Source organism: Silurus meridionalis, chromosome 29, assembly GCF_014805685.1.
Source record: "Silurus meridionalis isolate SWU-2019-XX chromosome 29, ASM1480568v1, whole genome shotgun sequence".
Lineage (NCBI taxonomy): Eukaryota > Metazoa > Chordata > Actinopteri > Siluriformes > Siluridae > Silurus > Silurus meridionalis.
The window spans coordinates 4,766,508-4,794,059 of NC_060912.1; the positions used below are offsets into that span (position 1 = coordinate 4,766,508).

Consider the following 27,552-nt stretch of genomic DNA (forward strand, 5'->3'; position numbering starts at 1 on the left):
CAACAGTAATGGAACTATGGGATAAATTATTGGGCATTCAGAGCCACCCAGATAAGGACAGGTTTTCTTTTGAGTCTGGTTCCTCTCAAGGTTTCTTCCTCATACCATCTAAAGTTTTGTGGTGTTACAGTTGCCACTGTCTCTTTCATTAGGGATAAAATTACAAGTAGCAAACTTGCATGCACTATACTTATATATTCCCACTTTATAACCTCTTTATCTTTATAAAGCTGCTTTGAGACAATGCCTTTTGTTAAAAGGAAACATGTAATGATACAGGGTACAGAAAAGTTCCAATTAAAACTTAAACAATTAAAAAACAACATATGGTGTGAAGGTTGCATGCTTGTGGCTATGCGGTGCATCATTTCAGAACATACACGTATAACTCATTGTAAATTCTTGTGGTGTGACCCTTCAGGAATGAGACACTCATGCAGTTTGGGATCATGAAGTTTGAATTGATTTATTAAAAAAAAAAAAAAATGTAAACATAGGAATAATTAAATATTCAGAACATGGTGAAATATGCAACATGACCTTCAGAAGAGCTGTATTTCACTGTGCAGTGGAGAAGTGATCAGTGGACAGAAATGTAGAATGTTCTCAATATGAATGCAATGGTTCTCAGCTGAACTTGGCTTTGGAGAAATCCATCTCAGGATGCTGCTCCATAAACCTAACATCAAACAAACACATTCATATCAATACAACCATAATACCAAAACATTTAAAGATCATTTAAAGCATAGTTTTAAAACTTCTCCTTTGAGCATTTACCATTTATATAAAACGATAATGTGCTGGATTTAAAGTGCGATTGCAGTAAAATGTCTATTAATGTAATTTAATGCATATCATCTAAGAACATATAAATGCATCAGAGGAACAGCTCAGATTCAAGTTTTAAACTTTGTCATGTTACTGAAAAACAGTGAAAAGGACACAAGCCATACATATATTCAAATCATCTTCAGGACTTGCTTTGTATCCTGAGTTTATCCCTGGAACACTAGGAATGAGGTGGGAAATATTTTTGGTCTCACAATGATGTCATCATTTAAATCAATCAACATCAGTTTATCCTTCATTGTGTTCAATAATTCATGGAGATGTATTCCTGTTCACACTACAGATGTGATGTGCTCAGATGCATCCCAGACCTCTGAACGTGTTTGGAGTGATCGGAACACAAAGTGGTTTTAATCAAGCGTTCACAACTTACACTTACAATCTGATTAGCCAGGACCTGCCGGGGTGAATAACACCTCATGGACACAGAGAGAGAGAGCTGTGAAACCTGAGCTTGGGAACAGACCGGAAAGCCTGAAGCTGTTAAAATAGTCTACTAAATATTACTATGAAGTTTATTTGCTCGTTTATTTGCTCATTTCTGGTTTATCTACAGTAACTAATGTCACAAAACGACAAATCGGATTGATAAAAATATTCATACCTCCAGCACGGCATGTTTTTATTTTGTTTTAAAATAAATTGTTTCAGTGTCTGTTGAATTTTAACACAGGCACACCTCATTCTGAAGTACTGATTAGGTGTTCAACTGAAGAAAAGCTTATTTAACGAGAAAAACTATTAAAACCACTGCTGTGGTCATCACCATCCTTTTACAATAAGACCGGCTGGGTGGCAAAACAGTGCCAGTACTACCTCAAAACTAATTGGAATCAAATAACTATTGACCATGCAAAAAAGAGCTTTGAGGGTGGAAAAGAACGGATACATTCTGGCTTTACTGGCAGATGGATACAGTGAGCACCAGGTTTCTCTCATCCTTAAAATTTGAAAGATGAAGGTTCATAAGAGCAAGGTCAAACTGCAGACCATGGAGAAAATAAAGCTACAGACTGGCAGAGAAAACAACAACAAAAAAAACAACAAGATTCTCAATCAAACGTCTCTCAATAACTGTAGGATGACATCAAGTGTCCTACAAAGATTCGGGCTAAAGGCTAGCCATGCTGAGGTTTACAAAAGACCATAAGGATTGGACCGTAAAGGACTGGAGTAAGACAATTTTCAGCTTTGCCCAACACCTGGTCATCTAATGGTTAGAACCAAAGGGTCTCACACCCACTGTGAAATTTGGTACCATAATCATCCTGGTTTCATTACCATGCTGCACGACATACACCAACCAAGTCTACTTTAATCTAATGAGTGATCTGATGTACACATATTACTTGGAAACATTTTTAGAAAGCAATGAGGACTATGGCTACATACAATTGTCCCCTCAGTGTAATAAAATACTAATTTGTGATAAACATTGAAATTGAGCAATGGATATTCCAAGGTCTAGCTGGAAATGTTTGTGTGACATACTTCTTCATGATGTCCTGCTTCTTCTGCTCCTCAGAGGTGGGAAGGCCCATGGACTTCTGCCTCTGGTCATACATCATCTTCTCGACCATGCTACGGGTTTCACCATCCAGATCAGAAAGCTATACGGAGATAAGTGATGGAGGCGTGTAAAGAAGAGATAAAGGTGTGGAGAATATAACTCCATCCAAACAATATCTTGTGGAAGAATGAAATGATTTTAATGTACCTTTGAGTTTTCTGGGCAGATCTTTTTGGTGTTGATTTCAGGGTCTGTGGTCACCAACTTGTTCCACCACTCCATTTTATTTATCTGCCAATGGGATAAAATGGATTATATTCATATTTTCTAATAAATTGAATATTTTGTGCTGTTTTGTCCCATCCTCGTACCTTCTCCAGGTGAACGGTGACTATTTTTCCATCATCGATGAGCCAGGAGCTCTCCTCTACCTTCACCTCATTAAAAAGGGGTGCATCGATGACAGGTGGATGGCCCTTTAGTCCCACCTTTAGATGACGCCTTTGGAAATCCACCACCACATCCTTCCCCTTCAGGCGGAACTTCACGTCAAAAGGCACGATGAGCTAGATATAAAACAATGCTTAGGTTTAGCTGTTGTGCCATTCATTTAAAAACTTTCTTCTTAGTGGCTTTACATTAGCTAGAGAACAACTGAGATGAAAGAAGATATTTGATGAAAATTTTTTTCATACATTTAGCCCTTGACTTACAAGTATCTCATTTATACAACTGAGAGTTTAGGGCCTTGCTTAAGAGCCCAGATGTGGCAGCTTGGTGGTGCATGGATTTGAACTCAAAACCTTCCAATTCAAGGTCCAACTTAACCAGTAAACTACTACTTCCTATTTTATTTTCTCCACTAAGGGGGCAAAATAAAGCAACAAACTCAGGAGCAAGACTTTAGGTACTGACAAAAACATGCAAATGTTCAGTGAAATAAACAAATTAAACTAAAATAAATGTAATACCCCTGGGCTACACCAAGCACATACTGCCTTGCATAAGTATTGGCACCACTTAAATGTATTTCCGTGTTTATTTATTAATTAAACAGAGATATCCTTACCTGGAATCGCCCGTAATACAGGAGTGTTATTGTATGCAAAGTGATTTACTAATAAAAGATAAATAATATTACACCACCACTTATTAATAACAAGAGTTCAACAGAACTGAACACTTACATCCAATTCAGACAGGGTCTGTGTCCACCTGTAGTTGGAGAGATCAGCTCCATTTCCAGCATTGGGCTTTATCTTGTCCTTATCCTTTTCATCCTCCTCCCCTTCTGACTCAGACTAAAAGGCACAGTAGAATTTATTTATTCATGTAGTAGTCGTAATAAATAATTACTACCACTCATTGGCTTCCTAGTAGATTCGGTCCACTCAAAAATAAAAAAAAGACAATATAAACCAATTTACAACTGTGCAGTTGAAGATTAAGAGCCTTGAGGACTCAGCAGTGGCAGTTTAATGGTGCTGGGTTTTGAACTTGTGACTTCTGATCCAGTGTTCAATTCCTTAACTACTGAAGAACCACCTCCCATTTACACTTTCTTAATTATCCTAATAGTATTCATGTACAATATCAAATTATACATTTCTGATGTTTTACTGATCTTGACCAAAATCCGGAAATATGCTTAATAATTCTTTTTGAGATTTTCTATTTTTTTTATTTTTTAAAGTAACAGTTAAAAAAAAAAAAAAAAATCAGATCAGATCTACAACATTACAGTGAACACACTCACCCCTTTTGCTGCATTGTCTGATGCATCCACAGAACTGCTTTCAGACACTTTCTTGTTTTTCTCATCCTTGTCTTTCTTCTACAATAGATAAACAAAAGTAATGTTTTGAATTTTTTAATTGCAAAATTATCAAGTATCACAATGTGTGTGTATTTTATTTTCTTGGATTCATATTAATAACAGGCCGAGCACAGAGTGTGTCATCTTTCTATTATGTGTAAGTATTTAGGAAACTATTCATCACATTCATCAGATTTTTTTTTTTTGCTTACGATAGTATTTACTTGACCATTATACATTACAGCACAGTGAAATTCTTTTTTTCACATAACCAACAATGTTGAGAAGTTTGGGTCAGAATGCAGGATCAGCCATGATACAGCACTCCAGGAGCACAGAGGGTGAAGGGCCTTGTTCAAGAGCCCAAAAGATTAGTAATACCGAGTATGGCTTGATAACACCCAGATGGAACCCCAGACCTCCGATCAGTAACCTTAAGCCTCCACCACTTTCCTTAGATTTCCTCATATCACAGTTAGTCAGGAAGCTGGGCTCAGAGAACAGGATCAGCCATGGGATGGAGCAGACAGGGTTGAGTGACTTGTTCAAGGGCTCAGAAGTGGGAGCTTGGCAGTGCTGAGGCTTGAATCCCTGACCTTATGATGAGTAACCCAGAGCCTTAATCACTGATCCACCAGTGCCCATGGTGGTCCAGAAATATCACAATCTCATACACTGGTACTTCTGACAAGGTTATCATAATATGCTCAATTTCAAAACATACCAAGACCAACAAAACCAGCAGGTATGTACACTTACCTGGTCTATCTCTGTCTGGAGCCTTTCAGCCTCCTCCTCTGTGAGCTCTTTGATTCTGGGCTCGGTCTCAGCCTCCTTCTTCTTCCTCTCCTCCTCAGCTTGCAGTTTGGCAGCTCTTTCAGCTTTTTCCTTCTTCTCCTTCTCCTGTCTGGACTGTTTCTCTTTCTGGGCCTTGAGAGCCAGCTGACTGTGATAAGCAAAAGCCTCCTTCACCAGCTTGGTAGGAGAAATTAACATCCTACTGTTATTACCAAACCATAACCTTAATGTAATAAGCTTTTATTTTATGGTGCATAATCAAGAGATCATCATCATCTCACTTTCTCAGGAGCTCCAGGTTCACCTCCCGTAAAAAAGTCTGTTTTTCGTCGGAGAAAGCTGAAGAATGTGGTCACCAGCTGCAAATAGGGGGAAATTTATAGAATACACAAATACATACAAATGGCATTCAAGTACACAGGCATTGTAAATGCTCATTATGCTATAACTCATAAATGACAAAGAAAAGATTTCTTGGCCAGTCAATACCTCAGCTACACTCGGTTATGAGTAATAATGATGACTATGCGAGCTAGCTAGGGTAGCTAACAGAACTGCAGAATGAAACACTATCACAAAGCTAGAATTAGCACGCTAACTAGCATGCTCATGGAGATGTCAGTATTTACCTCCTGTACTCCGCCTTCATGCTGTTGTGCCATAACAAGCAGCATGCCGTCATATTTTTCCTCATCACTCTCCATGTTCAGTATTAATACTCAACACAATCTATAGAGATTAATACACACGTGTACGAGAGCCTAGCTCGGTGGAGAATTAGCTTGCGTTCACTTCCTGGCTACCAAACTGGCCCCACCCAGAAATACAAAGACCAATAACATTGCATGTCACCGTTGAGTGACCGGACAAAAGACCAATCAAAATTTGAAATGTCACTACCGCAGTGCCTTTGCCGGAGATCGAGGGGGGAGTGACAGAATTCTCTAGAAGTCTATGAAAGTGCAGTAGCATCATACACAAATGTCCTCTACATTGCAGCAGCTGAAATAAACTGTACAAAGCAAAATATTATAAAATATTAAAACATTTTAATGTGAAAGTTATTTTGTTTTCTTAGATGTTCTTAGATAGATAGATAGATAGATAGATAGATAGATAGATAGATAGATAGATAGATAGATAGATAGATATTTACTGTCAACGCATAGTACAGGTACACAGCAACAAATGCATTTTAGCATCCATCAGAAGTGCTTATAGTAGGAAGGCCAAGGAGGAATTTTATAGATGTGGTGAGGGAAGACACCACTGTATACCACACCACACATCTGCTTCTTTCAAACCAAATACCTGCATGTAGTTGGTTTGAAAGAAGCAGATGTAGAGGACAGAGTAGTATGGAGATCTATGATCTACTGTGGTGACCCATAGTTGGAGAAGTTGAAATCTCACATATCTCATTATTAAATATATATATATATATATATATATATATATATATATATATATATATATATATATATCACATCTCATTATTAAATATATATATATATATATAGGGAGGCACAAGCCAGTGCACTCTTAGTGCCGGTCCCAAGCCCGGATAAATGGGGAGGGTTGCGTTAGGAAGGGCATCCAGCGTAAAACATGTGCCAAATTAAATATGAGGATCACTAATAAGAATTTCATACCAGATCGGTCGAGGCCCGGGTTACCAACAACCGCCACAGGTATCGTTGGCCAACAGGGTACCGGTGGAAATTGGGCTACTGTTGGCGGAAAGAGGAGAAGGAGAGGCGGATGGCGTCTGCAGAGACAGCAGGGAAAGGAGAAGTGTAGGAGAGTGGAGTTTCAGGTTGGTACTTTAAATGTTGGTACTATGACAGGTAAAGGAAGAGAGGTAGCTGATATGATGGAGAAGAGAAAGGTAGATATGTTGTGTGTTCAGGAGACCAAGTGGAAAGAGAGTAAGGCCAGGAATATTGGAGGTGGGTTTAAACTGTTCTATCATGGTGTGGATGGAAAGAGAAATGGTGTAGGGGTGATTCTGAAGGAAGAGTTTAGTAAGAGTGTAGTGGAGGTGAAGATAGTTTCTGATAGGGTGATGACCGTGAAGCTGGAAGTTGAAGGGATGATGATAAATGTCATCAGTACCTATGCTCCACAAGTGGGTTGTGAGATGAAGGAAGGAAAGATTCTGGAGTGAATTGGATGAAGTGGTAGATGGTGTACCTAGGAATGAACGATTGGTGATTGGGGCAGACTTAAATGGGCATGTAGGTGAAGGAAACAGAGGTGATGAACAGGTGATAGGTAGGTATGGTTTTTAAGGATAGGGATGTGGAAGGGCAGATGGTAGTAGATTTTGCTAAAAGGATGGAAATGGCAGTGGTGAATACGTATTTTAAGAAGAAGGAGGATCATAGGGTGACGTATAAAAGTGGTGGAAGGTGCACACAGGTGGACTATGTTCTATGTAGGAGATGCAACCTGAAGGAGAATGGACACTGTAAGGTGTTGGCAGGGGACAGTGTAGCTAGACAGCATCGGATAGTGGTCTGTAGGATGGTTTTGGAGGTGAAGAAGAAGAGGAGGAGAGTGAGGACTGAGAGAAGAATAAGATTGTGGAAACTAAAGGAGGAAGACCTGAAGTGTGAGGTTCAGGGAAGAGGTCAGACAGGTGGTGGTAAATTAGGTGTTGGATGATTGGGAAACTACTGCAGGAGTGATGAGGAAGGCAGCTAGAAAAGTACTTGGTGTGACATCTGGAAATAGAAAGGTAGACAAAGAGACGTGGTGGTGGAATGAGGAAGTGCAGGAGAGCATAAGGAGAAAGAGGTTAACAAAACAGAAGTGGGATCGACAGAGTGATGAGAAAAGTAGGCAGGAGTACAAGGAGATGCGACGAAAGCCAAGGAAAAGGCATATCTGCTCAGCTGTATGAGAGGTTGGACACTAAGGAAGGAGAAAAGGATTTGTACCGATTTGCTAGGCAGAGAGACCGAGCTGGGAAGGATGTGCTGCAAGTTAGAGCAATAAAGGATGAAGATGGAAATGTGCTGACTAGTGAGGAGAGTGTGTTGAGAAGGTGGAAGGAGTATTTTTAGCAGCTGATGAATGAGGAAAATGAGAGAGAGAGAAGGTTGGGTGGTGTGGAGTTGGTGAAAAAGGAAGTGGATAGGATTAGTAAGGAGGAATTGAGAGCAGCGATTAAGAGGATGAAGAGTGGAAAGTCGGTTGGACCAGATGACATACCGGTAGAAGCATGGAGATGTTTAGGAGAGATGGCAGTGGAGTTTTTAACCAGATTGTTTAACAAGATTTTGGAAGGTGAGAAGATGCCTGAGGAATGAAGAAGGAGTGTGCTGGTACCGATCTTTAAGAATAAGGGAGATGTGCAGACCTGCAGTAACTACAGGGGAATTAAGTTGATCAGTCACACCATGAAGTTATGGGAAAGAGTAGTAGAAGCCAGGCTAATGGTCAAGAGGTGACCATCTGTGAGCAACAGTATGGTTTAATGAAGAGCACCACAGATGCCTTATTTGCTTTGAGAATGTTGATGGAGAAGTATAGAGAAGGACAGAAGGAATTGCATTACGTATTTGTGGATTTAGAGAAAGCGTAAGACGGAGTGCCAAGAGAGGAGTTGTGGTATTGTATGAGGAAGTCAGGTCAGAGAAGTATTTGAGGGTGGTGCAGGACATGTATGAGGACAGTGTGACAGCAGTGAAAGTGTGCAGTAGGAACGACAGACTGGTTCAAGGTGAAGGTCGGACTGCATCAAGGATCGGCCCTGAGCCCTTTCCTGTTTGGAGTGGTGATGGACAGGCCGACGGACTAGGTCAGACAGGAGTCTCCCTGGACTATGATGTTTGCGGATGATATTGTGATTTGTGGTGAGTGTAGTGAGCAGGTTGAGAAGAGCCTGGAGAGGTGGAGGTATGCGCTGGAGAGAAGGGGAATGAAAGTCAGTAGGAGTAAGACAGTAAGAGTACGTGTGTGTGAATGAGAGGAAGGGCAGTGGAGTGGTGCGGTTGCAGGGAGAAGAGGTGGAGAAGGTGGAGGAGTTCAGGTACCTGGGGTCAACAGTGCAAAGAAATGGAGAGTGTGTTAGGGAAGTGAAGAAAAGAGTGCAGGCAGGGTGAAGTGGGTGGAGAAAAGTGACAGAAGTGATTTGTGATAGTAGGGTATCTGCAAGAATGAAAGGGAAAGTTTATAGGACTGTGGTGAGACCTGCGATGTTGTATGAAGTTGTTAAGGTTTTCGTTGGGAGTGACGAGGATGGACAAGATTAGAAATGAGTTTATTAGAGGGACAGCCCATGTAGGATGTTTTGGTGACAAGGTGAGGGAGGCGAGATTGAGATGGTTTGGACATGTGCAGAGGAGGGACATGAGTTATATTGGTAAAAGAATGCTGAGGATGGAGCCACCAGGAAGAAGGAAAAGAGGAAGGCCAAAGAGGAGGTTTATGGATGTGGTGAGGGAAGACATGCAGGTAGTTGGTGTGAAAGAGGCAGATGTAGAGGACAGGGGGGTATGGAGACGGATAATCCCCTAATGGGAGCAGCCGAAAGGAAAAGTAGTAGTACAGGTTGGAGTTGTACTACATGATGATTACTGGCAGTAAAATCAGTATAGAATTTTTAAGACAGCATTATCCTAATGTAGAGTTCAGTAAGATGTTGATTATAGTTTTTGCATAAAAGCTGGCTCTGAACTTGCTGGTTCTGGAACGAATGTTCCTATATGTTGTCCTGGACGGAAGGAGGTTAAACAGCTTGTGACTGTGAGGAGTCCCTGGTTATTTTGTATGTTCAATGGCAAGTAGTTGGGTGCCTATAATGCATTGTGTGATTATGACCACAGGGCTTTCCATTAACTTGAGCTGCCAGTGAATAGAAAGTTGGAAAGCTGGATGCTTTCAGTAATCCAGTGGTAAAAGCTCATTCAAAATCTAGAGCAAAAGATTAACTTTCCTAAGTCTTCTCAAGAATTATTATTAGTATATATAGGGCTGTCAAAATGCAAATTCGTTTTTAACATTACTTTTATTATTCTGTTTTTATCTGTATTAAAATATAAAAGAGATTAAACTAAAACTTTCAATGCAACACACATTTATTCACAATGTCCTTTTTTCTGTAAAATAATTAATAACAAGGGGATAGATTTTGAGCGAAATAATTTTACTCAAAATATATATAATATAAATAATATATATAAATAAATAAAGTGATTAAAACTAATATTAAATAGCTGTTATATGAATTAATTGTCATAATTTTGTCATATATTGTCATACTTTTCACTTTTTAATATACTGACTAATTGTAAAAGACTAATATATGATAAAAATGATAAAAAAATGATAAAAATATATTTATATATATATATATATATATATATATATATATATATATATATATATATATATATATATATATATATATATATAATTTTTAATTGTGCTATATATATATATATATCACAATTAAAAAAAAAAAAACACACAGTATATACAGTGCCCTCCACAATTATTGGCACCCCTGTTTAAGATGTGGTCGTGGACTTCTAAAAATTCTCCTTTTTTTTTTTAAAACAACATAGAACCCAAATGCAAAAAAAGAGAAAAATCCAACCTTTCATTTAAGTACATAACTTTGGTGGTAAAAAAAATCATCAAAAAAAAAAATTGAAATCATGTGTCCCACAATTATTGGCACCCCTAACAATTCCAATTTTTTTAATATATTTTTCTGTAGTTGCTAAGGTTGGTCAGGGTATCTAGGGACATTTAATTAGTAATTCGTGATTTCCTGTTTCCCTGGGGTATAAATATGACGTGACACAGAGGCCTAATTCTCTTACCCATTTGTCAACATGGCAAAGACAAGAGAACACACCATTCAAGTAAGACAGATGTGTGTCGACCTTCAAAAGTCAGGCAATGGCTACAAGAAAATAGCCACTCGCCTTAACTTGCCGGTATCTACAGTCAGAGGAATCATTAAGAAGTTTAAAACAACTGGAACAGTGACAAACAAGGCTGGAAGAGGTCCCAAGTTTATCTTGCCACAACGCACAGTGAGGAGGATGGTAAGAGAAGTAAAAATTTCCCAAGCTCACCGTCACAGAATTGCATCAAAGAGTGGCATCTTGGGGTCACAGAGTCTCCAAAACAACCATCAGACGCTCTCTACATGCCAACAAGCTGTTTGGGAGGCATGCAAGGAAAAAGCCTTTTCTCACTAACACTCACAAACGTAAACGTCTGGAGTTTGCTAAGCGGTACTGGGACTTCAACTGGGATCGTGTGCTTTGGTCAGATGAGACTAAGATTGAGCTTTTTGGCAACAAACACTCTAAGTGGGTCTGGCGTAAAACAAAAGATGAGTATGCCGAAAAGCACCTCATGCCCACCGTGAAGTATGGTGGAGGATCTGTGATGCTGTGGGCCTGTTTCTCTTCAAAGGCCCTGGGAACCTTGTTAGGGTGCATGGCATTATGAACGCTTTGAAGTACCAGGATATTTTAAATAAAAAACCTGATGGCCTCTGCCAGAAAGCTGAAGATGGGTGGTCATTGGGTCTTTCAGCAGGATAATGATCCAAAACATGTGGCAAAATCTACACAAAAGTGGTTCAGCAGTCACAAACTTAAGGTCCTCCCATGGCCATCTCAGTCCCCAGACCTCAACCCAATCGAAAACCTGTGGGGCGAGCTAAAGAGAAGAGTGCATAAGAGAGGACCCAGGACACTGGATGATCTAGAAAGATTGTGCAAAGAAGAATGGTCAAAAATCCCAAACAAATGACTGGAAAACATTATAACTAAACATTTATAAACATTATAATACATAATGAATTTATTTATTAAGTAAAATTATCCAATTTCTAATCTTTGTATAAAACAGTATGCAAGTATGAATAGGACATGAGTTTATTTAATATCAGATGTTTTAATCAAAGTGGGTGAGTTTAGCAGGATTTCACCTGTTTGGAGGACATAAACTCCTCCCCACACAGGTTTATGGAAGTCAGCCAAGTCTCAATCAATGGAGATTCCTGAGAAGGTCAAAGAAAGACAAATTAATGCTGAGCAGGCAGAATTTTACAGAACCATTTCTAAAGAATTTCTTCCATTGATTGATAGATGTAAAAAAGGGTTTTATTTTTAAATTTAGATTTAAAACTGATCACAGTCCAGTTTAAATTTATTTAGAAATACAGAAAATTTTAATCTGTTGTTATCCTTTGCTCCCTATGAAATATAAAATAAAAGTGATCATGAGGGAATAACACTTATACCACGAGGAGCCAATTTTCTTGTCACTTTTTTTGTCCCATAAAAAGGAAAAAACAAGTAAAAAAAGAAGTAACAGTAAAAACAGAGTTTATGCCACTGTTTGACATATATAACCAAACCTCTATGGCTTATCAAGTATATGTTATTCAAGATTGTTTATAAGAGCAGTCTGGCTCAGATTAACAATAAGATGAGTCAAATTTTATATAAGGTATATTTACGTACACTATTTTACTTGAACAAAGTGTGCATTAATATCATGTAGAATAATCATACACAAGTGAACTCAGTGTGTGGTACAATCTGTACACAGTGGCCATGGGACATGAGATTTCCAAAGCTTTGACCATTAATAGCTGTTATGATTAGATCACAGACTGCCGTAGTGATTAGCGAAGAAACTTCTGGCTTGACGCTGCACACGTGTAACCTATGTTATAATTTTCTCAGACCTTGGTGTCCTAGTACAGGCAGAGTTAATGAATAGTAAACATGATAAATGTCATTTACCCTAGCTTTCATGGTCTAGCTGCTGCTGAAATGGATAAGATTAATGGCCTCCACGTGGCAGAGGGGTAACCCTTTGTGTGCGGTCCAGGGTCATTGTATTTTGCTTACTACAAAAGTTACCACCTCTTAGTCAAGTTTGTCACTATAAATAAGACTCCGAATAGTCATTTGAGCTAGGATATATCTGAGAAGACCGCCAAGCACTCTGTTAGCCAAACATGCATTCTTCTGTGGAGCCTCAAAAGCATTGTTACTCAAGGAAATTCAAGCAGGAGCGTTCCCACACCATCCTGTTCAACATTCTGAACTGTAAAGACAGCTGTCCTCTAGAGGCTGAAGACCAGAGCACTGTGATGCATAGCTGTAACTGTGAGCAGTGGAGATTCATGTGTTTGAGGAACCCAGAGCGAACCTACCAGGCTGCCAGTGAAGTGCTGCTAAAGACCATGTGCTTCATAAAAAGCCTTCCTTCCTTCCAACACCTGCCAGTTTGGGACCAGTTTTTACTTCTAAGGAGCCGCTGGGTCCCGCTCTACATCCTGGGCCTCGCACAAGAGCGTATAGCTTTCGAGGTGGTACACTTCCCCACGACGAGCTTCCTTCACAAGATTTGGTGCACAAAAACGGTGATGGTGAACAGGAAACAGAGGATTTCCCACTGAACCTGGCAGCTGTACAGAATCTTAAATTGTGCTTGGAACAGCTCTGGAGGCTTGACCTCAGTCCTAAAGAATATGCCTACATCAAGGGTACAGTTTTATTTGATCCAGGTAAATATTCCCTAAACTAAAATGTTCTTTTACATTTCATAATATAATACTTAATATTAGTAATAGAAGTCAAATATTTATATAGTCAGTTAATACCATCTGTATAAACCAAATTATCTATATGAAATGTAATGAGTCTAAAATGAGAACCATTTTATTTTTTACTTATTACCTAGTCATCAATTCTTTCATTTAGATATATTCATGTTACACATTTTTTAATATTTGAATGTAAAAAACAATATTAAATAGAATACTTCACATTATTAACTATATTATGATTTAATAAAAACAATGCAATACTAATATTTAATATTATTTACAAATATCTCTTACAAAAATTATATTGTTTAAAAATGTCCGTAAAAATCATTCCTAAATAATAAAACATCATATATTTAACACTGAACATGAATCATTTGAATCCTACCTTTTTGCCTTTCTTCTTCAGAAGTCCCAGGCCTGATAAACCACAGGGCCATTGAGGGGCTTCAGAATGAGTCTCAGCGTCTTCTGCATCAAGTCATTCATAAACTTTATCCAAATGAGCACAGTCGATGGACCAGTGTGCTGCTAACAGTCTCCTCGCTTCACACAATAGAGCAAAACTTTATGACAGCACTGTTTTTCAGACGTCAGATCGGTCAGACAAACTTCCTCCAACTACTGACTGAGATGCTTTTCATTACAGGACATTCTTGACCAAGAAGTTGTCCATGGTTATTTGGCTTTAAAAATGGTGTCCAGTTCCTTCTTTAATAGTTTTATTCAAAGTGAGTTGAGTTACATTTTCCTTACTGTAATAAAATAAACAATTCTCTGTTTTTCTTTGCCTTGTCATCATACATGTGGTGTTAAAATCTAACACCGACTCTTTGTTTTTGTCTTCTAAAATCTTGAAATTATTAGAACAATTTCCCCCAAAAATGTAGGTAATTGTTAAACTTTAGATACCGCTTTTGTCTTAGTCTCCACCTTGTGGTCACTTGTGGTCATTGTCTTACTCTACTCCAAGCCACTATTATGACGTAATAACTTTAGAACGTTCTTCCAAATGCAGATTCAGAAATACTATTCTCTGAAGCCATTAGTAATCTCATGTAAGTGTTTACTGCATCACTGCGGGATTGTTTACAGATAAATAGCTCTGAAGTAATGCAGAAGTTTCCTTTAAATAGTTAGCTGTTATGATGATGTGACTGACTCAGAGCGGTTGTGAGCTGGTTATCTTCCAATCACACAAACTTGTCAGACCAGTTGTGTTTGTATATATGTGCTCTTGTTAGAAAGTCCACAGTCAACCATGTTATTTATCTATCTGTTGACCTGAGCTGTATTTTAGCCCCATTTCCACCAGCTTTCGCATTCAGTACCAAACCCCCGAAGGGAGATACGTGTGATTTCTGCCTTGCCTTCACCTACGAAACAATAGTTTTCAACTGAAAATATGAGCAACAATATGTAGATTGTTCCACACATCCCCTGTAGGAACATCCCAGCAACACAAACTGGAATTACCTCCAGGCCTGTGTGAGAACATCAAACACACTGAATAAACAGGGGTGGATAAAAGGAAGGTAAAGTTCTTGAATTGGTATTTTGTATTAACAGAGACACTGTGAAATAAAAAAAGTCATCACAAATATTTTTGACTGCACTTTTTTGACATTGGTGATAGTTGGATTCATTGTCTAATATGTCTGAATGTCAGAATCCAATGGAAAAATACAAATGTGTTGAGTTTGATTAAACACTAAGCATGTTTTGTACAATAAAAACGAAAGCACGTATTTTTACTTTCGCTATTCCCGGATGTTTCTACACAATTAATTAAATAAGTGTAAGAGGCACATTTATGGGAAATGCCTCTTAACTTCTACAGCAGGACGCTGTGTTTTTGGATACACAATGTCCTCACTTGACTGCAAAACCATTTAAAAATGGACACAGACCCACACACGCTTTCTCTAAACAGCCGGAGCACTTAGACAGCAAAGATGGTGTAGATAAAAACTCATTCAACTGGTCTGACTTTATTTTTTATTCACGGTCATCTGCATCTGCGTATCTTTACTGCTCAAAATATCCCAATGACTGTTTTTAAACACATTTGAAAGTGGTGTAATCTAAACTAGTTTAATGTGTCCCTTGAGTCTAAATGAACCAGACAAACCACTAAAAAAGCAAGGTCTTTTTGCAGTTAACTGATTTATATTTGTTATAATTCTAATACACATCAATCTTACACAAAAAATAGTATCAATGCTTGTGTTTGTATTGGTTTAGACATGTTCAAATAACATTTACATTTTTTATATATAATTTTATAGACATAATTTATCTTTTTTCCAAGCACTTTCACCAGTTTATATAGCTTACCTATTAACATAATGAATACAATCGAGATTTATACAATTACGGCAGGTTAAAGTTTCTATCCTTTCCCAGAACTTTGGCTTTTATTCAAACTGCTCCTGGTGCTTTTTATTGTAGTAAAACAACTAAACAAAAAAAAGCTTTGTTTCCCAAACTTCACTGTGCATTAATTTAACTGTGTTTAAACAGTGTAATAGTTGTCCCGAAGTAATGAGAAGTGTAATAGTAAAGGGAAATATGTGCCAGAGAAAAACCAGCAGCAGAGAAGTTCATGTACAAAACTAAAATGTATCTGAAGGTCAGCATTACTTTGAGACTTCCAGTTGAATTTAATTTACACTTTATTTACAGAAATCAACTAACACACAAAAAAATCTAGCAAGACATTCCACACAATTGATGTAATATTACACATTTAGCTTGAACTTTGATTTAACAAAAAAAAAAAACAAACAAACAAAAAAAATAATCGAATTCTCTGAGAATGAGACCACAGAGCAATGAGAACGAACACAAACACACCCAGACTCCAAAACTTACAATGTCACAAAGGCATTAAACTACAGTAATATTTACTATCATATACATCGCCTGGGCATAACAGCTGGAGGAAGAGGAAGAGCAAAAGTCAGCTGTCCTTCAGTCACTATTTAAGAAAAGTGCAAAAGTGGCTCTTCTGAGGAACAAATTTCTAAACACTAAATGCTCACCTCTGATGCTCATGTCTGTTACCTTATCGATCATTATGATCTAGGACAAGGCAACAATTTTTTATCCATGAATAAAAAGGTCAATTGTGTCAATAGCTTTTAAATGAGTCAAAGCCTTTTTAGGCTATAAAGTAAAAGTAATGCACATGATCCACCCCAATCCCACACAGAGGTCACACAGAGGTCACACAGAGAATATTTTAAGGGGAAAACCAAAAACTATATGTTTAGGCTCTCACTCCATGAGAGAGTAAAGGAGTGTCTGATGTGATGGGTGTGACGTTGTTTGTGCAGTTTGGCGAGTGAGACACAGGAAAGCTGACCATGTATGCTGCAGAGAGAGAGAGAGAGAGAGAGAGAGAGAGAGAGAGAGCATCATCATTTAACATCACAAGTAGCCAAGTTTAAATGTGTCTCCAGATCCAATCACTAATGTCCGAAAGTTTCCCGGATTACTTTTGATTCGGTTTTATTTGTATAGCGCTTCTAACAATGTACTTCCTACTGAGATAAAGAGGTTATAAAGTTGTGTGAAAGATTGTATAATTTTAGTGCCTATAAGCTTGTTAAATGTTAAGTTTAGCCCTAAAGAGCTACAGTGGTGACAGTGGCAAGGAAAAACTCCCTGACATGGCTTGAGGAAGAAAACTTCAGAGAAACCAGACTCAAAAGGGAACCCCTCCTCATCTGGGTGGCACCAAATGTCCTTTCACTACAGTTCCAATTTTGTCGAGCTGTGCAGTGATGGATGCCTAAATGTAGAACTGTTTATGCAACCTGTGGTCCTGAGACATTGTAGTAGACTGTTGATATTAATTCCATCATTATAGTTCTTGAGTTGCTCAATAATTTCGAGAATCTTGATGCTGTTTATGTGGAACCATCCCCAGCAGCATAGAGTGACTAGAACTCTATCCAGAGGTGGGGTGTCACGATGAATCGGGCAGATCCGAAGAGAAGAACTCTTACATTACTTCTAAGACCCCATTCAGACTTGACATGAATCCTGGGTGATCATATGTGGACAGACCTAAATCCAGATGTGAAAGGAGTCCAGTGTGTCTCAGAGGGTTTCACATGAGCACTGTAGTACGATCACAAAAGCACCTAAAAAAACACGAATCATTGCAAGATTCTGATTGGAAGAGTTCACAGCTGGTTTTTGCAGTTTCATCATTCACATTAATGGCATTTGGGAGCGACTTTCATTGATCACAATTACACAACTGAACAGTTGCCTTTCAGCGCTTTGGGTGGTTCCATGAAATTCCAGAGTAAGAACGGGAGCTTTGAGGAAGGATTTGGACTGTAGTTAATGTCAACAGACTGCTACATTGACTCAGGACTACAGTTTGCATCTGATCATCAACAAATCTGCAACAAATGGACATTCGGTGCAACCCAGATAAAGATGGGTTTCCTCTTGAGTCTGGTTCCTCTCAAGGTTTCTTCCTTATGCCATCTCGGGGAGATTTTTCTCTCCACAGTCGCCACCGGCTTGCTCATCAGGAACAAACTTACACTTATAAAGAACATATTCACTTTTACCACATTATCTGTGTAAAGCTGCTTTGAGACAATGTTCATTGTTAAAAGCGCTATACAAATAAAAATGAATAAAATTGAATTGAATTAAAGGGCCTTGCTCAGGTGCCCAGCAGTGGCAAATGGGTGGTGCAGTGATTTGATCATTTTTTATTCCAGGAGTGAAAAGGACTGAAAAACTGGGTTGAACAGATCAATTATACACACATATACACAAACTGTTACCTATTCTTAAAAGCAACTATGCTTCATTATTACACTATTACCAATATAGGAATGTCAGTAGATTTGACTAGAACTATTCTTGCATAAATTGCATTGTAGATGTGTGGCAATGAGAATTTGACTACTGAAAATGGTACTTTTATTCTGGTTAAACGCACACTATCTGATCACTAGTGTAAATAGCAGTATACAAATATTAGGTGTGACCAAATACAATTACACACCTGGCAAAACACTTATAAAAAAAAAAAAAACAACACCACACCCTAAAGTATTCGAGGCAAATCTAAAAGGTGTGTATAAAGTCAAAGAAAACGTTCACCACCTCTATCGAGGCCTTCTGAAGGAGGTGTCATGTGCAGCAACCTGGAGGCTCATTAGCATTAGTAGGCTTTGGATACTACAATCTACTGTGGCTTCTAATACAAGGTCACTGTACCATAAAACCATGATCTATTATCAACAATATCCTAGGGCAAATGCACACTTATTTTCCAGCCTAAGCATAATAATAATAATAATAATAATAATAATAATAAATGAATAATATCGAAATGTCTCACTAACACACTGGCCTTGATATTCAATGTTTTGCTTTGTAAGCAAACAGTCCAAAATCCACACTCAGGAAGGAAAACAAGAAAGGGGTCAAAGATATCAGCCTGGAAAAGTGATCAAAGGAATGAGTGAGTGTATTACTGACCCGGATTAAAATGGAATTACATTTTAGCCCAAACTAAATTTAAATTTTTTTATATTATAAAAACTAAAACACAATGAAAAAGGAAAAAACAGACAGAAACTGAAAGAACCCTGAGGCAACAGAGCAACATGTTCTTCAAAGTCTTTGTTAACAAAGTTAGAACTGTTAATGGCTTTTAAATGGACTCAAATTTCTTTGACAACTATCGAAACTTTCATTATGATGCGCAAGTTTACATTTTTCATTCTGGCACAAAAACCTTGTGTGGAAGCTGGGGCTGAACGCCACTTTGGATTTTAATGTATATCTCCCTGAACAGAAGGTAGTCACGTCATCAAATTTTGGAGAGAGGGTTCTGGATGCAGTTCTCTGCATAGTTATGGTGTTTATACTTGTAGTTAAAATTACTTACCAACTAGCTTACTTACTTAATTCATTACATTAGTCAGTAATTAAAATTTGATGTTTGGGTGTAATGCGGTTTATTTATTTTAAACACTCTCCATACTTCACTACAGGAGCTGTTCATTAGGTGCTCATTAGTTCTTCTCTTCATTTGTTCATTAAGGAACAAATCGTATAAACAACGTTGGGAAGTAGAATGCACAGAAGGTGCACAAATCACTGTGTATCTTAGAATATTAAATCATAAAAATACTGTGAGTGTTCTGCTTTTTCTCTGAAAAAACATTCAATTTAGAATGCAGTGACTGTCAAATGAGGGTGTGGCTCACTTTAATGTGTTAATAAGAAATGTTCTGAATTTACAATGGAACTAATGAGGAACTGTGCATGTCAAACTGTTAAGAAGAAAGAAATAGGTTATTGCAATATGTCATAACTAAACAGTAATAAGCCTGAATCCGGTTTCTATTTAATTTGGCTGAGTGACAGGAAGATCAGTTCTGGATGAGCTGCTGAAAATAGCTTACACTGTTTACTGTTGTTCCGCATATTTCGTGCTTCAATGTCATCGGATCGCTCCTCTGAAATCTTTAGACCTATAAAAAAATGAATAAGTAAATTAAACTATATTAACTACCTGCATTCCTGTTCTCACAAACTAGCAAAACTCTGCTAATCTTTAAAAGCACAAATAGCTGCCTAATTAAAACATGCATTAGAAAATGTTCATGTATGATCTATTTGTCCAGCTATGCACCATAAAGCAGTGGTCCCCAACAATTGGTACCGGGCCGCACAGAAAGAATACATAACTTACATTATTTCCGTTTTATTTATTTTCTGATTCTGAATGACATTTTATTTTGGGAAATTCCCGGATTCTCTCCACCACATCTGTCTATGACTCACTCTTGATGCATGTCAAGATACTTGCCTTGGTCACATGTCTAACCTACATCCTCTACCTTCCTAAAGGGCCTGCTCCGGCCGCGGACACATAATACATTACGGCTAAATTGAAACCCCCAAGCGAGCAAAATGAACAAAAACCAACAACAGTGGATTCACGTTTATTATTATATTTAGAAATACCAGTTTTTATGGCGGTCGTATCATTTTATTTTGATGTATTTATCCACCACACCTTAAAGGCCGGTCCGTGAAAATATTGTTTGACATTAAACCAGTCTGTGGCGCAAAAAAGGTTGGGGACCACTGCCATAAAGCACTTTATAAACTGTCACTATAGCTCTCAATGCTATTGGAAAAGACCCATGAGAGGAGATAAGATAGATTTTTATGTTTAAAATGAAACATCCATATAAGACTAAACCAGGTCGGTGCTACTTACTTCCGTCACTCATGGAATTGAAGCTGTTCTTCTTGCTGCTTCTCTTGCTGCTTCTCCAGGTGTCATTTCCACTGTCTCTCTGAAGCTCCTGCTGTCGGACAGCCGCTTTCTTCTTGGTCTTTCGCGTGCTGATACGAATGATCTCCCGGACTAACCGGCATTCTGCTTCCTGCTCCTTAATGTTATGCTCCTCGACGATATCCGAGATGAGCTGACTGATCTCCTGGGAGCGCTTCAGGAACATGGAGTCCGACGTGCATTTTGCCAGCTCGTTGATCTCGAACTCGGAGAAAACCTCCAGCAGCTTACGCGTGATTAGCGAGTCCACATCCTCGTCCGTTCCTTCATAAATAAAGTCCTTGTCTTGTAAATCACTAAAATGCTTGCTGACACTCAGATATGTCGGGCTGTCCATGTCCGTTTTAGGAAGTCGGAACGAGACTGACTCATGATCATTTTTTAGTGCCGATGGATCCACTTTCACACCGCCTATACAAAGGTCGGGATAAAAATCCTGAAAAGTCTTTTCATCTGGACTCACAGCTTTGACAACCTCTGGCTCATCAGCCTTGGCCTCCCCAGACAGAAGACATGGCATTCTCCTACACACCCGATACAGTCCACAGGTCAACACACTGCACGCAAATGTCCTACAGCTTTTCACAGAGACACATGGCGCACACATGCAGGAACCAGATGAAGGCTCTGTCTTGCCAGGCAAAAAGCTGACGGTCTCTGGCTCAGTAGCATTACCGTTAGCATCTTTCTGACGGACCTTGTGGACAGCTCCAGGGTACTGGATTTCAAGTCTGACTGGGTCAACACTGCGCTCTTCATACTGCCTACTACTTTGCATTAACGATCCTTCAGGGTGTCCTGCTCTCTCCCACCTCTGAGAGGTTCTTTTGCCATGGCCTGACATGGTGTTGTAGTGTCAGGGTCTGTTAAAGAAGCAAAGTGCAAGATGCCTTATTTGAATTGGTACATATTGTTTTATTAAACAGACTTTTTTGAGCAGTAATACCCTTCAGACTTCCCCTACATACTCCAAAAACACCCCTAGACCATTATCTCTAGCCCATTATGTGTGTATCATCAATCATTTAGAGGCATTAGAACACACCTTTGGATATGTAAGAATAAGTAATACACATAACTCTAATCCTGGAATTCCTAAGCAATTCATATGCACAGTGGTGGATGAAGGACACAAACCAGGTACTTGAGTTAAACTAGAGATACACCTGGCTACCTTTAAACTTTTACTTGAGTAAAAGTACAAAGGTACTTGCCTTTAAATGTACTTAAGTATCCAAAGTACTCTGATTTATTATGGCTACAATGTCTTGTTATAAATTTTTTCTCACTAGACTCTCACTTAATCAACTCAGATTAGGTAAAAAAAAACCCTCCAATGTTACTATGAGTACACTTCAAAAAAATAAGCAAATAAGGCCACTTGTGTTGTGGCAAGTTAGAGTCAGGAATTTCATCTATCAGTTATTCCTCTCAAAATGCTCTGCTAGCTGTTGAATGTTCATGTTAAGTAGAAACGTCCAAGCAGCAATCAAAACAAGTTCAAAACATTTTCATTAAATGCAGTTGAGTAAAAAAACAAACAAGACTGAACAACAGAACAAACTGTTCAAACAGAAACAAACAGAAATACTTTAGTAAAGTAGATACACAAATAAGCTACTCAAGTACAGTAACAAATTACACTTACTTAGTTACTGTCCACCACTGCATATACATAGAATTTTTTTTTTCTTACACAGCCGTCTTTTGTTTCTGTTTGACCCTTTTGGTGTTCCATAAATGTAGCTTACCATCTAATGTAGCAAGAGTTACTAGTGGGTGGGGCTGAATTTGACTTAAGGCAGGACAGACTCTGTTTTGACTTCTCTGTTGAGATCAGGTTTGACTGACTCAGTGCTCTCCAAAAACCTCACTTAAAATATTATGAAAAAGTTGTAACTATCAGCATTTTGGGACTAAATAACTGATCACTGGTACATTAAGGTTTTAAACATAGATTATTCAACTACTTCCAAAAAAAAAAAAAAAAAAAAAATAAAAATCATACTTCTACTCAATCTACTTTCTATTATCGTTTTTTTCTAGAGGAAAATATTATTTTTACTAATAAACTGGACCATGTTCTAATTAATCATTAGCATTCACTATGATGGTGATTTGAAGGTTTTTCCCAATATACATTATTTGAAGGAGATAAATCCAACCAATGTCTGTTTACTGCAAACAGAGAAATTATAGGATATCTAATATGCACAGCATATTTTCCTGGACATATTTTTTGTTTACATTAAGTACAATCTAAGAATCGCAAATTACGCAAATATGTGATGTAAAGAAACGACAGTGCTGTACCATCAGAGAAGGTTATTCATTTAACCTGACAGAATTAAATGGTTGTGGAGATAAATGATTGAAAAGTGTATCAACTCAAAAAAACGCCAATTTCATTCGTATCAGATTTAAAAATCTGTATCTGAATTTATATCCATGGTAGGAGTTTCTTTTTGTCCACAAACCTCAGTTCTTACCCCAGAAACACTACTACATACTCCATATTGACTTCGTCCTGACATTAATATGAAAAATGAAACCTCTTGCATGGAATACTGCAATCCTCTTGTTCAATTCAAATGATGTATTCACATTTGCTTTCATTCCCACTAGAAATTGTCCTTCAAGCACAGAAGAAATACAAACCAAAGAAAAAAAAACTTCAAAGCAAGAAGATCTTGAGGATTATTGGAATCCCTTGAAGTCCAGTGAGTCAACCTGATCTGTCAATCAGATTAGAACGTGCAAGAAAAACAACAGAGCAGATGAAGATTTGCAAGACAGACATGTTTGTGTGTGTGTGTGTGCATGTGAATATTGCCAAAGCACTACCCCATGAAAGACATAAAAGGGTCATATCACAAAGTCCCATCAACCCTGCCGAACCACATAAAACCCTGCAACATGACCGATTTCAGCGCCAGAGTTCTGAACATTAACAAGACAAATGAAGAGTCACTTGTCACTCAAAGCTGTGCATATTGCATCCAGAAAAGTTAGAAAGATATAAAACAAGCAAAAAAACCCAATATAAATTACTGAATATTTCTACCACACGTCATATGTGTTTTAAAGATTTATAACGTGATTTATTGGGGGAAAAAACAAGTGGTACCGCCATTATTTTTCCGGTTTTCTATTCGGCTGAGACAGGGTTGGAAAATAAATATCAGGCCATGTGTATTTTTTTTTTCTTGTTTGTTTTCTGTCACTGTTTGGACACAAAGTGCACCTGGATTCCTCAGAACCCCCTGGGGAAAAGTGTACTGCATTACTAGTAAATCCAAACCTACACTGGATCCACATCAACCTGGACCTCAGAAGACATACTGAGAAATAACTAAGCATGGAAAAGAAATCATCCTGCAACACACACACATTATGTATTTTATATATACACATACATATACACACACACACACACACACACACACACACACACACACACACTGTACATACATATACAAACACACACCTGACAACATTCACACTTGCATCGCTTTGTTGATTGCCTATGTTTTTTTTAATAAGTTTTTTTTTTATATATGTATAAACAAAAAAATAGAGAGTATAGAGTATAATGTTGTAAAGTTTATAAACTGGTTGCTGAAATGTGAGGGATACTTGTGTGTGTGTGTGTGTGTGTGTGTATATATATATATATATATATATATATATATATATATATATATATATATATATATATATATGCAGTGTCCAAAAAATTATCCACAACACTTAACAGTGCATGTCAGAGCACAAACCAAGCCATGAAATCCAAGGAATTGTCTGTAGACCGAGACAGGATTGTATCGAGGCACAGATCTGGGGAAGGCTACAGAAGATTTTTTGCAGCACTGAGGGTTGAGAAATAAAGAAAATTAAATAGAGAAAGTTTGGAACCAAAGTTTGGAAGACTCTTCCTAGAGCAGGCCGACCCACCACAAACTGTGCGATTGGGGGAGAAGGGCATTAGTCAGGGAGGTGACCAAGAACCCGATGGTCACTCTGAAACAGCTCCAGCGTTTCTCTGTGAAGAGGGGAGAACCGTCCAGAAGAACAACAATCTCTGCAGCACTCTACCAATCAGGCCTGTATGGTAGAGTGGCTAGACGGATGCCAATCCTTAGTCAAAGACACATGACCGCCAACCTGGAGTTTACAAAAGGCACCTGAAGACTCCCAGACCATGAGAAACAAAGACTGGCCTGAACTATTTGGCCTGAATGCCAAGCGTCATGTCTGGAGGAAACCAGGCACCGCTCAACACCTGGCCAATACCATCCCTACAGTGAAGCATGGTGGTGGCAGCGTCATGCTGTAGGGATATTTTTTAGTGACAGGAACTGGGAGACTAGTCAGGATCGAGGGAAGGATGAACGCAGTAATGTACAGAGACATCCTTAATGAAAACCTGCTCCAGAGCGCTCCGATAACAACAGCCAAGATAACAAAGGAGTGGCTATGGGACAACTTAATGTCCTTCAGTGGCCCAGCCAGAGCCCAGACTTGAACCCGATTGAACATCTCTGGAAAGATCAGAAAATGGCTGTGCAATGACATGCCCCATCCAACCTGATGGGAGCTTCAGAGGTTCTGCAAAGAAGAATGCAAGAAACTGCCCAAAAAATAGGTGTGCCAAGCTTGTAGCATCATACTCAAAAAGACTTAAGGCTGTAATTAGTGTGTGGTGCTTCAACTAAGTATTGAGCAAAGGCTGTGAATAATTATGTACATGTGATTTTTCCCCCCCATTTTTTTTTTACTTTTAAAAAAATTGCAAAAAACACTTGTTTCATGTTGTCTTTATGGAAGACCCCCAAACCTCTTCCCAAACAGTTTGCTGAAGAGGACCTGTCCGAGAGCATGAATTACTGAAACCATGTCCTGTGGTCTGATGAGATTAAGATAAACTTGTTTGGCTCAGATGATGTCCAGTATGTGTGGCGATGCCTCGGTTGAGAAGTACCAACATGCTTGCCTACAGTCAAGCATGTTGGTGAGAGCAGTTGGTGGGAAGCTATGTTTCTCATATTCCAAAATGTACTGTGACATCCTGAAGCAGAAACACTGACACTTTGCACACAGTTTTGACATGTTCACTTAGGGTGTATTCACTTTTGTTGCCAGTTATTTAAATAGTGATGGGTTATTTTTAGAATGCAGTAAATCTGTACTGCTATACAAGCTGCACATTGACTACTCTATAATATATCCAAATTTCATTTCTAGTATTGTCCCTTGACAACATATAATAAAATGGTTAGTCACTTTTGTAAGATACTGTATATATGCCCATCTATACCTATGCATATTTATGCAGTAATTTATCAGCTAATTTATGAGGCAGCATAATGTACAACATCTTGCAAATATAGGTCAAGAGCTTTATTTCACATTAAACATCAGAATGAAGACAAATGTGATCCTGTAATCACCTGCTGTGATTTTCAAATACAACAGTCTATAGAATTTACATGGATTGGTTCAAAAAACAGTTACAGCTCTATGAGTTACACTGTGCTGAAAAGAAAATCAGAAATCAGAGGAAAATGTTTAGCTTGGTTCCGGTTGTATTGGAATGCAGTGTCTCAAATAATCGTTCTTTCAACTGCAGTGAGCAGAAAAGCATATCTGAAGATTTGATCACACTACAATAGGACTGTTTTAAGAACAGTAAATCTGTACTGTTATACAGGATGCACAATGAATTCTCTAAAATATACCCAAGTTTAATTTCTATAAAAAGTATAAAAAGAGGTATACTCACTTTTGTGAGATATTGTGTGTGTGTGTGTGTGTGTGTATATATATATATATATATATATATATATATATATATATATATATATATATATATATATATATATATACACACACACACAGATAGATAGATAGATAGATAGATAGATAGATAGATAGATAGATAGATAGATAGATAGATAGATAGTGAGGGATGTGTATGAATGTTGTCAGGTGTGTTTTGATAGATGGGCCTAGTCGAGCGTGCAAACACTCACACACACACACACACACACACACACACAAAACTATCCACAGATATACTCTGCTGCATAATGCTCCATAACGCTTATTAGAGCCTATAGTACGCCCTGATAATATGTTCATATGAAATGAAAAGAAAAGAAAGGAGAAAGAAGGACCGAAAGAAAAAGAAAGAGAGAGAAAGAGAAAGAGAGAGTGTTCTGCTTCACAAATAAACCGGGGTCATTACTTCTGTCTACACCTTCACCTCAAACATTTCTATTACAGCCTGTTGTTTTCCCCTTTCACAATAACACCCCATCATGCAGGTACAGCATTTATCAGCAGGTAATAGAGTCAAGAAGACACTTTACTCACGGCATAGAGACAGAAGAAGAGAAAAAGAGCGAGAAAAATGACGCAGTCCGGAAGTGCAGTCTGTGTTTTGTCCTCCTTTCCCGGTAAACACCACTCTGACCTACAACAGAAAGATTAATCCACAGCTGTCCTGTATGGACACGAGCACAAGCTCGAGCTGAGTGTAAAAGCAAACTACCAAGCTACCCAACTGCCGTCTTCTACCTGCCCTATGTCTTCCCCTTACACTGCTGAATTCAGTTACCTGAGGCAACAGG

General features: G+C 38.3%; 3 protein-coding genes across 3 annotated transcripts; 1 reads left to right on the forward strand and 2 right to left on the reverse strand.

The window, feature by feature from the left end:
• Positions 1-450: 450 nt before the first annotated feature.
• Positions 451-5,797, reverse strand: nudc (nudC nuclear distribution protein). Its single transcript, XM_046844535.1, has 9 exons — positions 5,606-5,797; positions 5,258-5,335; positions 4,938-5,153; positions 4,119-4,196; positions 3,550-3,663; positions 2,734-2,928; positions 2,570-2,653; positions 2,344-2,462; positions 451-679 (listed from the first exon to the last, which is right to left on the reverse strand). The coding sequence occupies exons 1-9, from the start codon at positions 5,678-5,680 to the stop codon at positions 628-630; spliced, it is 1,011 nt and encodes a 336-aa protein (XP_046700491.1). The 5' UTR covers positions 5,681-5,797; the 3' UTR covers positions 451-627.
• A 7,178-nt stretch (positions 5,798-12,975) lies between these two features.
• On the forward strand, positions 12,976-14,229 carry nr0b2b (nuclear receptor subfamily 0, group B, member 2b). Its single transcript, XM_046843700.1, is given in 3 exon segments — positions 12,976-13,369; positions 13,372-13,527; positions 13,979-14,229. Coding segments are annotated over 3 exon segments (801 nt in total).
• Positions 14,230-15,716: 1,487 nt separating this feature from the next.
• Positions 15,717-27,552, reverse strand: kdf1b (keratinocyte differentiation factor 1b). The gene is made up of 4 exons (XM_046844448.1): positions 27,296-27,552; positions 20,843-21,783; positions 20,019-20,087; positions 15,717-16,944 (listed from the first exon to the last, which is right to left on the reverse strand). Exons 2-4 carry the CDS (start codon positions 21,762-21,764, stop codon positions 16,841-16,843), a joined length of 1,095 nt encoding a protein of 364 aa, XP_046700404.1. The 5' UTR covers positions 21,765-21,783; positions 27,296-27,552; the 3' UTR covers positions 15,717-16,840.

Excerpts from the sequence above, each read along its gene's own strand:
- nudc (XM_046844535.1), bottom strand. The coding sequence starts at position 5,680 with ATGGAGAGTGATGAGGAAAAATATGACGGCATGCTGCTTGTTATGGCA. Across the intron at positions 2,929-3,549 it reads AGACCCTGTCTGAATTGGAT|CTCATCGTGCCTTTTGACGT; the intron begins GTAAGTGTTCAG and ends TTTTATATCTAG. Across the intron at positions 2,654-2,733 it reads TCACCGTTCACCTGGAGAAG|ATAAATAAAATGGAGTGGTG; the intron begins GTACGAGGATGG and ends TCCCATTGGCAG.
- kdf1b (XM_046844448.1), bottom strand. The coding sequence starts at position 21,764 with ATGTCAGGCCATGGCAAAAGAACCTCTCAGAGGTGGGAGAGAGCAGGA. Across the intron at positions 20,088-20,842 it reads CAATTCCATGAGTGACGGAA|GTCTAAAGATTTCAGAGGAG; the intron begins GTAAGTAGCACC and ends ATTTTTTTATAG. Across the intron at positions 16,945-20,018 it reads GCGGAACAACAGTAAACAGT|CATACATGGTCAGCTTTCCT; the intron begins GTAAGCTATTTT and ends CTCTCTCTGCAG.